This window comes from Elaeis guineensis, chromosome 1 (genome assembly GCF_000442705.2).
Source record: "Elaeis guineensis isolate ETL-2024a chromosome 1, EG11, whole genome shotgun sequence".
Lineage (NCBI taxonomy): Eukaryota > Viridiplantae > Streptophyta > Magnoliopsida > Arecales > Arecaceae > Elaeis > Elaeis guineensis.
Window position 1 is genome coordinate 81,329,824 of NC_025993.2, and position 13,793 is coordinate 81,343,616.

The following is a 13,793-nucleotide window of genomic DNA, read 5'->3' on the forward strand; positions in this document are numbered from 1 at the left end:
TGAACCGGCACACTGATAAACTGAGTCAAGCTGGTGCAAGGAAATGGTTTGCTTTTAAGGTAGTATGGTTCATGTAAAACATTTCTTAAATTCTGAAGGTTGAGAATAAGGAAGCTAAAGTATGAAGAAATATTCAGTTAATGACGAGACTTGCCAATGAAAAATAAGTATAATAAATTAAATTAGCATTAAGTATTACCAGTATTTTTCAAGGCCGTAAATATTGCCTTTATGGTAAAATTCAAGCGTAAGCTGTTCAAAGTCTTCATACAAATCCTCTTTAAAATTCTTCTCCAATCCATAACTGGAAAAATGAAAGCAATGAAGTTTAAAAAACTGTGGACTAATATGTCTAAACAGAGCATGCTTCAACATTTAATTTCAGCATTTTTTTAAGGTCCAAAGCTTGCTAAACTAATACCTGTAAAATCTAAAGAGACATTCTAGTCCATAATTATATTTAGCAGCTGCATCTTCCAGTGCTAGCTTACGAAATTCATTATACATGGATCGGTTGAACATGTCTCTCAGAAAATATGACCAAAACCGATAAAGTGTGTTCATTTCCTGCAACATAAAAAGCAAAACATGATTCACACAAAACATACATTAAGAATAGAGACTGTGTGCTCTGATAAAAGGCTAAACCATACTTCTTATGACCAATGATAGGAGACAGAAATATCTCGAGAAACTAAATTTTAGCAAAATATAAAAAGAAAATTGATTGAAATTTGCAAAACATAAAAGTCAATGCACTGTTGGACAAGCATCAGAAAGGGAAAGAATTGACATTGGAAAGAGTTGAATACTACCGAAAAAATTGATTAATAAGTGTAATAAATAGATATCATTATTCACTCAGGTGAAATTTTATATAAAAACCATTGTTACGCAGAATACTTTAAGGATAATAATCAGAATAACCGAAGTGAGGAACACAAGGTGTTATGCATAGATAATTCGCTACAACAACTTTACATATCAAAGCTCTCATGCGAACCAGTAAATTTGCAAAACTGAAATATTTGACATGAAGCATTTTCGAATATTTCAGAAATAAGTATCTGACAGAAGTCCTTTATGCTATAGCCTACCTCACTACAACCAATTCCTAATCTCTTACGTTCATTAAGACAGCGCTTATGATACTTCAGGTACCTTCATCAATGAATAACAGAATCAGAATCACCTGATGTTGCAGTTTGGGAATAAAAAATAAGGAAATTTTGATGAGAGGTGAAATTATCAAAAATATCAAAGTATATTTAAAAAAAAATCCAAGTCATCTACTTTTGCTGCTTAAACTCATTTTCTTCTAAAAGCCGATGGCTTGGATGCTGAAAAGGTAGCATTGATCCCACAGGTGGGCTGCTTCCAGAAAGAATACCATGAGGAGACCCACTCAATTTGGACAACATCAGGCTGCACCAGTACATCCAAAAGATCAACAAAACAGATCCGGGTTAATATGCAAAATAAGCAGAGCGCGGTGTATTAATTCAACTGGAATAACTGAAAAGTACTCACCCACAATTTTCAGGTGGTGTTGATCCAAAGAAAAAGCCAACCGAATTGCTTGGTGGACTTTCTGAAACAATTCCATTGTGGTGACGGCCATTGCCATGACTTCTAAAATTACCAGGAAACAACCGCTGTTTATGTGACAAATGCGACTTGCTGGTGCCTTTATTTTGCCGTCTTCGAGAATTAACATGTCCAGCCTCTTCTGGGCCATTACTTATAGCAATGTTCACATTTACCTTTGAACTCGAAGATGAATTTCCAAGGCTGGAAGGTTTAAAGTATCCATCTTTTGTCTCCATTCCATGATTATTTCTTTGATTATTGGATCGTTTGGCTCGCAACTCCTGCTAATAACGAGAATTTTAGAAGGATTTAAACTACTAATTCTTAGATGGCGATAGAAGAAACATTTCGAAGATGTATTTATACAATTGAAGAAAGATTAACAAAAAGACACATGCACCATCACATACATACAAAAATTACATTCATGCAAGGTGGACAAAGTACACAAGTAAATAACTTTTTATATGCAATAAGAAGGCATTACCTGTTCATAAAAATAAAGGCCATCATTGATGGCAGTTGCAAGCTCATTTGAGATAAGTTCAGATTCCCCTGAGCCAGTTCTATCATCTTTGTCCATCCGAATTTCCTGTTTAGAAGTTAGACAAAATGAATCCATAAATCAATTCAGAGGCACATACATGGTGATATAGATGGATAAGGACCCTGTTGCTATTTATTAAACCTATGAAGGTTGAAATTTGCATATATCATGTCAACTAGACTTGTTCAACGGCCTGCTTGGGCCAGGCCTAGGCCGAGCTTTGCCCAAGGTCAGCACACTTTTCTTAGACCTGGGTAGCCCGGGCCTATCTTCTAGGCCCTCCTAGTTGGCTTTGGGCTTCGGTCCAGGCCTCGCGTTTCACGCCATTCTTTACATTTTTTAAAGCTAATAAAAGCGCTTCAAAATATCTAAACAAAAAGATAAATATGAATAATTAAATATTGCTAACAGCCTACAACATGTCTATTACCCCATTAAGCTCACATATCAACAACAGTTTTCGATTAAATTTACAAATACAACAAACATAAGATAATAATAAATAAATAAATGGGCAAGGCCAAGCTCTAATCCTCAAGCACAGGCCAGACCTGCTTATTAAACAAACCTATTTCTAGGCTCGGCCCAGCTCAACGCACTCAAATCCTTTGATCCGAACCCATCCAATAGGCTTCAGGTCAAGCAGGGAAGCCCGGCCCATTTATTAAGCAAACCTATTTTCTAGGCCCAGCCTGGCCCGACAGGCCCAAAGCCTTTGGCTCAAGCCTATCCAAAAGCTTCAAGCTTAAGTGGGTTGGGTGGTCCACAAGTCTAACGTCAACACACTAAATGTTTCTTTTCCTTTAGGAGAAGTTGATGGAATAAAGTTGAATTGTGAACAAAATTAACCAGTTCTAGCACCAAAAGAAATCACAAGCAATGACACTAATAACCAACCATAACCAGCTGTCCATTTTAGGAAAGTGCAACACAAGAAAGTCCATACGAGATCAGCTGAAACACTTTAAAAAAAGACTAAATTATGGGAAATTGAAATTATGCTGGAGAAAAAAATGCAAGCCTACAGCAAACCTGAAACCAAAGACTATGGAAAAGCAATAAAGCATTTTAAAAACATATTGATTAATCATGCATCATATATATAGATTATATTGCCATTCATCCCAGATAGCACCGACTAGAATTTATCCTATCTGTGCCACATGCTTAACATGCTGCAAATCCAGTATCTGGTCATCTTTATCAGGTACCTGAATGACACGGTTTATCCAATGCCAATGCCTGTGCCAAGCCAGTATTGCAGAGGCATGCAATACTTTAATCCTCAATTGCATGCATGGTTTGCTACACCACCCCGAATCACCTGGTTCAAGCAGTACCAAGTCATATCGGTAGCAGACCAACATGGTTCTACCCCTAGTTTGAGACACCGACGAGGAAGGAAGGGGGGAGAGAGAGAAAGAGAGAGAGAGGATTTTCGAGCCCCCTCTTCTTCAATGCTATGTAATAGGGGTGGAGCCCCTATTCCAAAACAAAGCACAAGCTGCATCCGCTTTTTCTTTCGAAATTTATTACATGAAGTCAATAATTTTGTACTGTTAAAAATTTTCGAAAAAAAAAGGGTCGGAGCCCCTATTTCATTTCGAAACAGGGGTGAAGCCCTTATTACACAGCATCGGAGGGGACTCTCCCTCTCCCTCTCACTCCCTTCCCCCCTCCCTCTCTTGCTCTTTTCCTCTCTTTCCTTCTTCCTCTCCCCTTCCCTCTTCAACTCCCCTTTGTTTGTATGCTGTGAGTCGGTGTGGCATGGTACTGTACCATACCGCACCATCAAGCAACTGGTATGAATCTCAATACCAGTTCTACTGACCTTGATCACATGTATATGAAATACAAGGGAGTCAAGCAAAAGAATTTGTTCTAGTAGTAGAATACATATAGAGCTTCAATTTTATAACAAAAGGTTGACTTTACCAAAGCGTAGCTGGTATGGGAGTAGAAGATGTTGAGACTAATTAGAAATTAAAAAAAAGTGATACTCAACAATTTAGCTAAGTGTTTGATAATGAGCCTGCACAACTTTAGCTTCTCCTTTAATGTGATGGAATATAGATTAAGTAACTACTTTAAGGTCAAGGATTTCCATTCATCGAATCCCCAACCTTCATGGCCAACAACTTTCCTTTAGGGTCTGTTCTTTTATGGGTAAAAAAATTATCTGAGAATCTATATTTTCCTAGATAAATATTTTTCAGACAACATTTACATAGAAAAATAATTTACCCATGTTCTTTTATATATAGGAAAGTGGCTTCGAAATATTTTACCCATGTTTTTTTGCATTACTTTCCTCGATAAGTTGCTAAAATTTATCCATATTTTCAATAATACCTTTTATGCTTTTATTTGAAAAAAGTGGATGATTGAGTTATTGGGCATTGAATGATAAAGGTATTGGAAATGAAGATGGGGCATTTTAGGAGTAAAATTAAATACCTACTTTACTTACTGATGGAAAAATGATTTAGCCACCCCCCAAGTGGATAAAATTTTTCTCTATTTCATAGGTAAATGCTATCCATAGGAAAGTAACTTACCCATCTTGAAAAGCATGAAAACATAAGTTGATCAATGGAAAAATTGATCAACTTTCTCATGATATTTATCTACAAAAGAACAGACCCTTAAGGTCAATGAACCAAATGGAACAATAGCCTTCAAAAGGAATGTAAAGTTAAAATTAGAGCAGTTATCTCCGGTTCAAAGCATGGCATCAAGGGCATTAGTTCAGTGGTGCAGCCTTTTTCTATTTTCAAATTTTTGACAAGGATTGAAGTCATCTAGAAGACAATTTCCACTCATTTCACCGGTGCAATCTCTTCTGTTTATGTACAAAATCCAAAGAATGTCCTACAGTTGTATCCATTGCCTCTTGCAAAGCAAATCAGTTGTGGTATGAACCTAGCATCTCAGTAACCTTGGTAACCTAAAGATCATAATCCAAGTACAAGAGCAGTTGATATCTGTCACTGGATTAAAATCTTCAAGGAGGCTGGATTCGTTTTGGTTTATAATTTAGTTAACCATTTTTAAGTTTCAGTTTGATTTAGTTCCAAGAACTGTAGAGTTTGTAAGTTATAGTTCTAACCAGGATTTAAGCATTTCAGCAATTAGACAAAGTTTGATATAATGCATGGTACACTAACCAAATAAGCTTTAATTCATATCATAGACCCTCTATTAACAAAACTTTACATAAAAAAATATTTAGTACATGCAACCTTTCAGGAAGCATGTTACTTACTCTAGATAATGAGCATCTGCAATCTGAATTTCTTTTTGGTTTTAAAGCACAATATTAGCTATAAAAATATTAGCATCCACACAAATAATGCTTTTGCCGACATGAATAACCTAATTTGCAACCTAAATTAGTTAAGTATAGAACTTAGACCTACATAGCCACACTTGAGCACTTTATTTGCAGGTTCAGATCTGATTTTAGCTAACCAAATAGTTCAGACAGGGCTCAATGGTTATTGTTATTACATTTTGCCGAATAAAGCAAATGGCACAAGGAAAATCACAATCACATCATTCTGTTAAATCAAGATGTGGATTAAATCCCACATGCTTTGATTTCTTGTCTTAGACATGTTTAAATTGGATGTTGTTCAACCCAACAGATGAATTTAAAGGACAAGTCAAGTTCCAATACTGCATAAGTCGTATGCCAAAACAATAAGGTGAATTTTCAACTGAAAAACTCTGACAAATAGGAGTGTAATGGTATAATCTGACAACCTGATCAAATTGTTATATTAAAAAAAAGACTTTGAACACTAAAACCTAACCAATAAGACCACTGGATCAGGTTTGGATATGGCTTGAAGCAAGTGGATCACCTGATAAATGCAATCATAAGCTGCATGCATAACTGAATAGATATGTGATAAATTAACAAGATTTTCACTAACATCAAATTATTTACGCCAATCTACTATAGACTATTTTTTCAGTTTAGACACTTTTCTGAGAAAAGTTTAGACGCACTTTTAAAATAACTAGAATCTAGAAATTGTAAGATAGCACAGAATCATCAGTCTCCTATCAGGTGAAAACAACATAGATTCATTAAAAAATTTCAAAAATATAATTATGCTAGTTATTTAATTAATAACTGCACAATTATAAGGTTATTTATGTCGACAGTAAAATCTGCAAAAACAATGATGTTAGAATTCCAGTATCATCTAAAAATGGACCCAAACCAAATCCACCCAATAAGTAAAAGTCTAACTTGATGTTTAGATTCAATATCTACGAACAACTAATATTTTCTGCACTTTGTATTAGTTACACAATAAAGAATATGGTGGTTATCTAAACGTTGTTGGTCTAACAATTTGTCTGGATGACTAATCCATATTTGCTATTAATTTATCTTTGAGAAGTGTTGACAATGGTCTTGGCTTTAAGCTTCTAAGCATTTGGCAATACAATTTTCTTCAGGAATTTGGTTCTATTTTAGGTACTTGATTTAAGTCAAGCAGATAAAGGAGATATGAAAGGTGATGCTGTAAGATAAATATAGCAAATGCCAGCCACAGACGAGCAACAAGCAATGTTCGAAGACATGAAGAGGGCACCAAAAAGAGAAAAAGAAGGAGGATACAATTCTGGAGCAGGCCTAATGCCCTTACCTATGTGAACTGATCCATCACAACTCTAATTCACACAGTTTCCTTTCTCGATGAACCTTGAGACTTTTTGATGCAAGGCATATTTCTCTTCAGGTACAACCGAAGCAATGGATAGAAGTTATTTAATAACTAATTGATGTATACCCAAAATAGCATACATATGGAAAACCATGCAAAACCAGTAGCTTTGACATCCTAGTCGAGCACTAAAAAATTACTAAGTACCTACAAACCTTTCTAGGACACAATTAAAAGGAAAAACATTCTCAAAGCCCTGCCTCACTAAAAAACTCTTTTTGCTGCAAAATGTTCCACTAAATTTCACTTTACTGTAATAGAGAAAAAGCTAATAGTACAAACAAGCCATGGTCATTGAAGATCAGCAGCTAAGACCTAAAGGAGGGTGTTATGGCTACAAGAATCATTTCAAGAAAAACTTAGGTTGGTAGAATTAGAACATTGGTCAACCTCACCCTGCTGCGAGGAACATTTACTAAGCAATGAGCAGCTGGCATTTCATCCAATGGCCCAAATTTATCATTTATTAATTAGCTTTTCCATTTTTATTTTTAATGCTTTCAAAGCAGTTTAGAAGTTAATTAGGGGTTATTCTGTTCATGCATTTCTGCAGTATAAATAGTGATCACTACCATTCTGGCTGAATTGGAAATCTCAGTAAGTCTTGGGTTAACTGCGAGGTTTTAAATATCAGCAGGATGGTGGGGAGTCCCATATCAGGACGAGATACCATCCCCACTGTTGGGGCAGGCCAGGTTGGAAAATGGCCTAGGATGGGACAGGACAACCACAGTCCTGTGTTCTCAGGATAAACTAGGATGACCCTTTTTAAAACCTTTGTTAGTTGCATAGTCAAGGAGATTTTGACAGGCTTTGTTCTCTGATATAGTTGAGTCCTAGTTAGACTCAAAATAGGAAGCTGCTGCTGGTCTATTAGTTATTTATGGGATTGCTTTAGGTGTTCTAAAGTATGTACACTGGTTCAGCCAAGCTACTCCCCTCTCTCTCTTTTATTCTCTTCTATTAAATTATCTTTCTTTCTCTATATATTTTCCTTCCCTTTGATTTAATTCCTCTTTCTTAATCTCTGTTATTGCAGAGAACTGATTTGGTAGTTTTAAACCTGCATATACTTTTGATTTTTACATGTTTGGAATCTGGCTGACCTGGTTTAGTTTAGTCTAAATTACCTGGTACTTGTGATAAAGATTAAAGTCTAATCTTGCTGTTTTTGAACTCTCCTTCTTCCTATTCTTGGATTCTACATACTGCATCGCCGTTATCTGAATTTCTTTATAAAGTAAACACTAAGGCTGTTTAAGATTGCCATAAAAGTTTCTCTATTACTGCATACTTATTTCAGCTTTTGTTAGGCAGGACACTTAAATTTTGACACATTCTGTCCTGTTTCCTGAAACTGGACAGCAAGTTTAAAGCAGAGCCTTAACCTAAGGTTTTCCTTCAGTTTAGATCCTTCCATGCATTTTAGACCATCCCTAATTGGTCAAATAAACAAAACTTTCCACTCACCTACAATTTCTGATATGTTGTTTGATAAATAATGAAATTTTAAGAAATCATGAGTTTGTTTTTTTTCCCCCCAATGGAAGGCCAGGAATGAATAACCAGATGTTAGATAAATAAATTACTGGACCAAAAAAAAATCAAGGTCCAGCAAAAACAAAATGTAGCTAATAACCCTGATTAACAAAAATCAGTCTGATACCATATATCATTGGATATGTACATATTAATATACCCATCTCAGAGTCATATTTGATTTTTGTTCTCAAAATAAATGTCCATTAAAAATAGTTAATAAATCCCGCGGTGGGGGGAGGAGGGGGACGTTGAAGCAATATAAGCCAAGAACAATAATGTAACCTTACCTGGGTAATGATTATAAGTTTATGCACATCTTGGTCGTTAACATCCATCTCATCCCCCTCATCATCAATCCTGTTCAGAATAATATTATTTGGGAGAACAAAAGGATTTTGCAAGTAATAAAATACATTAACAAACTATAATATTCTTTTACTTAAAGTGCAAGTAGATGGGATCCAAATGAAATAACAGTTTTAAAAAGCATATACAGACTATTCTTCCTTGTAATTGTCGTTACTGCTACTAGCATTTAAAGATGATAAGCTTGTGGAAAAATGTAAGCAGTTTGCACTAAGAGTTGCCATAAGCTCATGAAACATGTCATTGAAGTCTGATGCCTCAGCCAAGGATTCAAATCCAGGGTGACATGGTTGTCCCGACTTTTTAGTAGACTAGGACATGCTGCATCCCAAAACCTGGGACAGTGGATGTCCCCATAACAGTGCTGTCCTGTACCGGTCTCATCTCAATGCCTAGAAAGACACTGCATCCTTGCACTCGGGATGGTGGGACTCCCAGCGTCCCACCAAGAGTTAAATCCATAGTCTAAGCCTCCAAATGGGAATTCTTAGGATGCCAATTAACCAACTGCCAGTCTGCCAACACCAAGTCCAAGTCTCCTTTCAATTGATGTATCGATATGACATATTTTCCCTTTCTGATAGCCATGAACTATAGTATTTAGCCACTTGAAGATGCATTAACTCCTCCAAAAAAAAAAAAAAAAAAAAAGAAATCTTTATCATCTATTTTGATCAACCACAATAAAATATCAAGGATTATGACATTTACTGGTTTGTCATTCTTCAAACTACATGTCAAACATTTATACAAGCACCAGATTCCTTTAATTCTTTTTTTACTTTTAATATTATTTTAGATAAAATATCATGGTTCATATCATCATCGATTCCCTAGTCTTGCATCCAAATCCACTCGCATAGACACTCTTGCTACTGCTCACCTGATATTTGTTTTGTGCAATGCTACAAATTGATATTTTGGTGGCTTAATAACAGAAGTTGACTTTCCTACAAAGTCAAAACTCTATGGTATTCCTAGAGAAGCACAGTTTCTCACATCCAGAAATACAGTGATTAACTAGTGCATCCACAAAATTAATAGACTTTAACTTTTGACCCATGAGAATCAATTCCAGCAGTCAGATATGCAATCACATTGATCAGTATCTCTGAAATTAATCTCTTGGAATATCAATAACACTATCATGATTCACAGCTTACTGGTTTCATAATTTCATGCAAAGGTGCTAAGGATGAGGTTTGGGGAAGTATTTGAAGGATAAGTTAGTCACAAGCAGCAACATTCATTGCAGATATATCCAAACAAGAGCGCCCTGAACCATGAGATTATACCTTAATCACTGAAAAAGGAACAGAAATAAGTAAAGAACTAAACTATAAAAAATAATCTAAATAGGGGTTTATGGATGTATTAACTCCTTTGTGGGTTTTCGGCCTCTATGGATTAAATGGATCTGCCAGTAAGTCCACTTTCAACTCTTCTATCTTCCCTTATGATGCTTTATGAGTTTTTTTTTTTTGCAAGTTGTGAAGGCCTTAAAAATGGTGACCTCTTTATGTTGCAAAATAGAATTAAACTAGTGTTGACCCAAAGTGGCATCAATGACAAATGTCTTACAGTGTTATAAAACTATTCTTGAATTTGCTAGTGACATCTTTGTCTTTGGACAAGCCATCTCAGATCAGATTGAACATCTTAATTTCTTTTGGTTTTTGATACTTCTATATTTGAGAATAAACTGTAGAGAAGAGTGCTTTAATTTTACTAGCCAAAGACCTTGCTATGTCAAGAAAGGCATATTGTAAACCATAAGTTTGCAAAGTTCCCTGTTACTCTTGAGTCTCGATAGTCACGAACCATTAGAACCTGGAACTGCAAGCTAGAATCTTGGGGCAAATATTAAAAGAAGATAGTCTGGCCAAAAGGGTGAAGCCTATACCCCATAGAATGCTAATGCTCGAGAGCATTCTACCTCACTTCATATCTGCAATCTCTTTTCCTATAGCATATATTACTGAAGTGATAAACAAAGAAGTACTTTATTTGGAGACTAGCAGCCAAGATTGGAAAAAGTTACCCCGTAGAACAACAGAAAAAAGCATGTGAGAATTAAGCACAAGGAAATTGAAGGGTTCCCAACTAAACTGTGTCGTTCAAATAAATTTTAGTGTTTCATAACATATGTGCCAAAACAGAGACCCTAGGACAGGTGAAGAACCCATTCTTTTATCATCTAGATTCCATTTTAAGTGCTTTATGCTAAGACATATAAATCATGAAAAATTAATAAGTTCATAGACTTTGTAACAAGAGGTAATAAACGAATGACCATCTGCTTCCTTTTTCACTCCATCTATTGATGCCGCTTTCACGACCAACCACTAATATGACATTACTTTTAACCACAAGGACCTATCATGTCCTTAAAAATATCTCTTGAGAGTAGCTTGAACTCAATGAAACATAAATATCACAAAATTCAACTGATACCCAGTTAATTAGGAGAGTCGATGAGCTGAGCTCAAGCAAACAGGGTTTAGCTCAAGCTTGGCTCAGTAATTATCCAGCTGAGCTACACCTTACTTGAGCTCGAGATGAGCAGCGAAGACCCAGCTCAAGCATGACTGAGATAATCCAAATAGGTTGATATCAGCTTGATTTGGTGCATGATGGTCAATAGGATTAGGAGAATGAAAATTGGCCGAGCTTTGCGGTAGCGACAGCAGAGGTGCAGCAAGGAAGACAGGAGATGTAGAGACCAAACAGCGAGAGTGCAATAGGGGGGCTGGCATTTCATTGGCTGATGTGAAGGAATTGAAAATATGGGACTCACATGGATTAAGGAGAAACTAGAGGTGTGAGTCAAAGACAATAGAGGCAGCAAGGGTCCATGGATGAGCAAATATCACCAGACAGTGAAACAAGAAAGATTCAATGCTAGTCATGGAAGTGACAACTATGATAGAGAAGGGGGTAAAGGGAGGAAGAAGAGAGGAAAGGGACCACTCAAGAGGCATAGTTGACTTTAGGTTAGGGTCATCGGTGTAGGGTCTTATCTTAGCCGTTCAATCAATACATGATAGTTTAGATAAACCTCTTCTATATATTTTTGTTGATTATCAACCAACAATTCCTAACCATCCATGGTTATGTATGACTTAAGCAGATTCACCATCTTTTTCCAGGCCTTCTTTGCTCATTGATCATTAGTTTTAAACCAAAAAAACAAAGGAAATGATGGCAGCCAAAGTGTTTATGTATCAAGTTACTTACCATTGGAAATAACCTTTGTTTATTAAGCAAGTGCATATGTGATGGACCAAGGCCGAAAACCTACATCATCTCACAAAGGTTTGTCGTATCGGTTGGTACCATAGTATATCGGGCATACCATACCGGTACCATTCCGATATGCAATCTCACATCGTACAGCTACTTGATATGCCTCGCTGCTCATACCATATAGTATGAGGTCCAGTACCGAGATGGCGAACTATGTCGAGTTACCCTTACAGTAAAAATCTTCTAACCCTATCTTGAGGTTGATTTTTGATAAAATATAATCCTAGTCTTGTTAAAATTTAAGATTTTTTTGCTTAATTGGCAGAGTAAGTATTCAATTTAATAAGCTTGCCCACTGGGTACTAAGTATCTTCATTATTTAATCAAGATGTTGCACATGCATTTATTGTCTCCCTTGCTCTATCATAAGAAAATTGGCAAATATCAACCAACTACAATGTTAAGAAACAAGATTTTCCTACTCTAATTGGGTTCTAAGATAATAATAATGTTATGTTGAAGAAGACTTACATTTGCCAAGCACATGGCCATCAAGAATGCACTTGAGCAGACTAGAAATGAGAAAGCAAAACATCATTATGATTTAGTTAAGGATTCAGGTCCCAGCAGGACATCCCACGGGACATCAAGATGGGGTACCATCTCATGCATCAAGATAAGACCGTCTCGCTAGCATCTCAGTGTCCCGATAGGGATATCTTGAGACATCCCCTGTCCCAAGTATCAGGATGGGGCAGGATGGCGGCATCTCTCATTTTATGAAAAAACCGGAACAGCCCCATCCCACAGGATTTAAAGCCTTGGATTTAATAGATGCAATGATTTAGGGATATGACTGCAATCAGATAATATACACATACCTTCAGATTCTAGTTACTTTTATATTTGTGAATTCAGAGCATTCAACAGGATTACAAGATTGGTAGCATTTTTTTTAAAATTCAATGAATCTAGAATCTAGTAACCATATGGCTCAAGGGATGACAAAGTAAAACAATCATTTTAATACCTTCTATTTGATGAGAGATGGTCTTTTTGACTTGTTGTCTGCTCTAATTCAAGTTCTTCATCAAGCATGAATGTGCTTTGTTCCCCAGCAAAGCTGGGAGACACATTATTTGCAAAAGAATTTGAGAAACCTCCTAGACTTGGCATGTCAGGTCTCATATTTGACCTCGTGTTTACTTTCTGAAGGGCAGGAGCACCACTACTGGAAGGATCGATTTTTTCCTGTGAACTTTCAGAGTTAACAGAAATGTGAATGCTGCGATACTTAACATCAGAAATGCTGCTGACAGAATCCTTGTCTAAAACACCGCCACATTCTCCACAAGGTTCTCCTTGTTTAGTGTCCAAAAATGGTCCAGATGCTAATTCTTTGCTCCTTTCCTCACTATCCCCGTTGCATGCTATTGATTCACCAACAGTTAACGGCTTCACCATGTTACATTCCATATTATTCTTAACTTCTGCCTTAGAATAATCAGTCAATGAAGATAAACACTCATCTTTATCTTCACATGTAGTTTGGCCACCATCATTTTCACCAGAGATGCCAACGTTATTACTTCCATTATTGTCATTTTTTTCCATGCCAACAGGAGATTGGCCCTCTGTAGGCTGAGATTTTGTCAAAACTGCATGCTGAGATGATGCTGGAATCCACTTTGACCAGTCATTTCGCCTTCTTATCTTGTCATCCTAAAAATTAATATATAAAAGGAAAAAGACAAAATAAT

General features: G+C 36.3%; 1 protein-coding gene across 9 annotated transcripts in view; it reads right to left on the reverse strand.

The window, feature by feature from the left end:
- Positions 1 to 13,793, reverse strand: part of LOC105061040 (la-related protein 1A) — a 55,992-nt gene that overhangs the window by 1,561 nt on the left and 40,638 nt on the right. For 6 of the 9 annotated variants that reach the window (XR_012140459.1, XR_012140456.1, XM_073255090.1 and 3 more), the window contains 8 exons: positions 13,064 to 13,755; positions 8,709 to 8,778; positions 2,078 to 2,182; positions 1,531 to 1,874; positions 1,294 to 1,425; positions 1,098 to 1,161; positions 422 to 567; positions 200 to 304 (listed from right to left, as the gene is read on the reverse strand). Coding sequence is in view for 7 of the 9 variants with exons in the window: in XM_073255090.1 (XP_073111191.1) it covers positions 200 to 304; positions 422 to 567; positions 1,098 to 1,161; positions 1,294 to 1,425; positions 1,531 to 1,874; positions 2,078 to 2,182; positions 8,709 to 8,778; positions 13,064 to 13,755 (1,658 nt within the window). In the remaining 2 variants the exon portion in view is untranslated. The remainder of the gene's footprint in view (positions 1 to 199; positions 305 to 421; positions 568 to 1,097; positions 1,162 to 1,293; positions 1,426 to 1,530; positions 1,875 to 2,077; positions 2,183 to 8,708; positions 8,779 to 13,063; positions 13,756 to 13,793) is intronic. The other 3 variants (XM_010944967.4, XM_073255082.1, XM_073255100.1) reach the window with 3 other exon arrangements.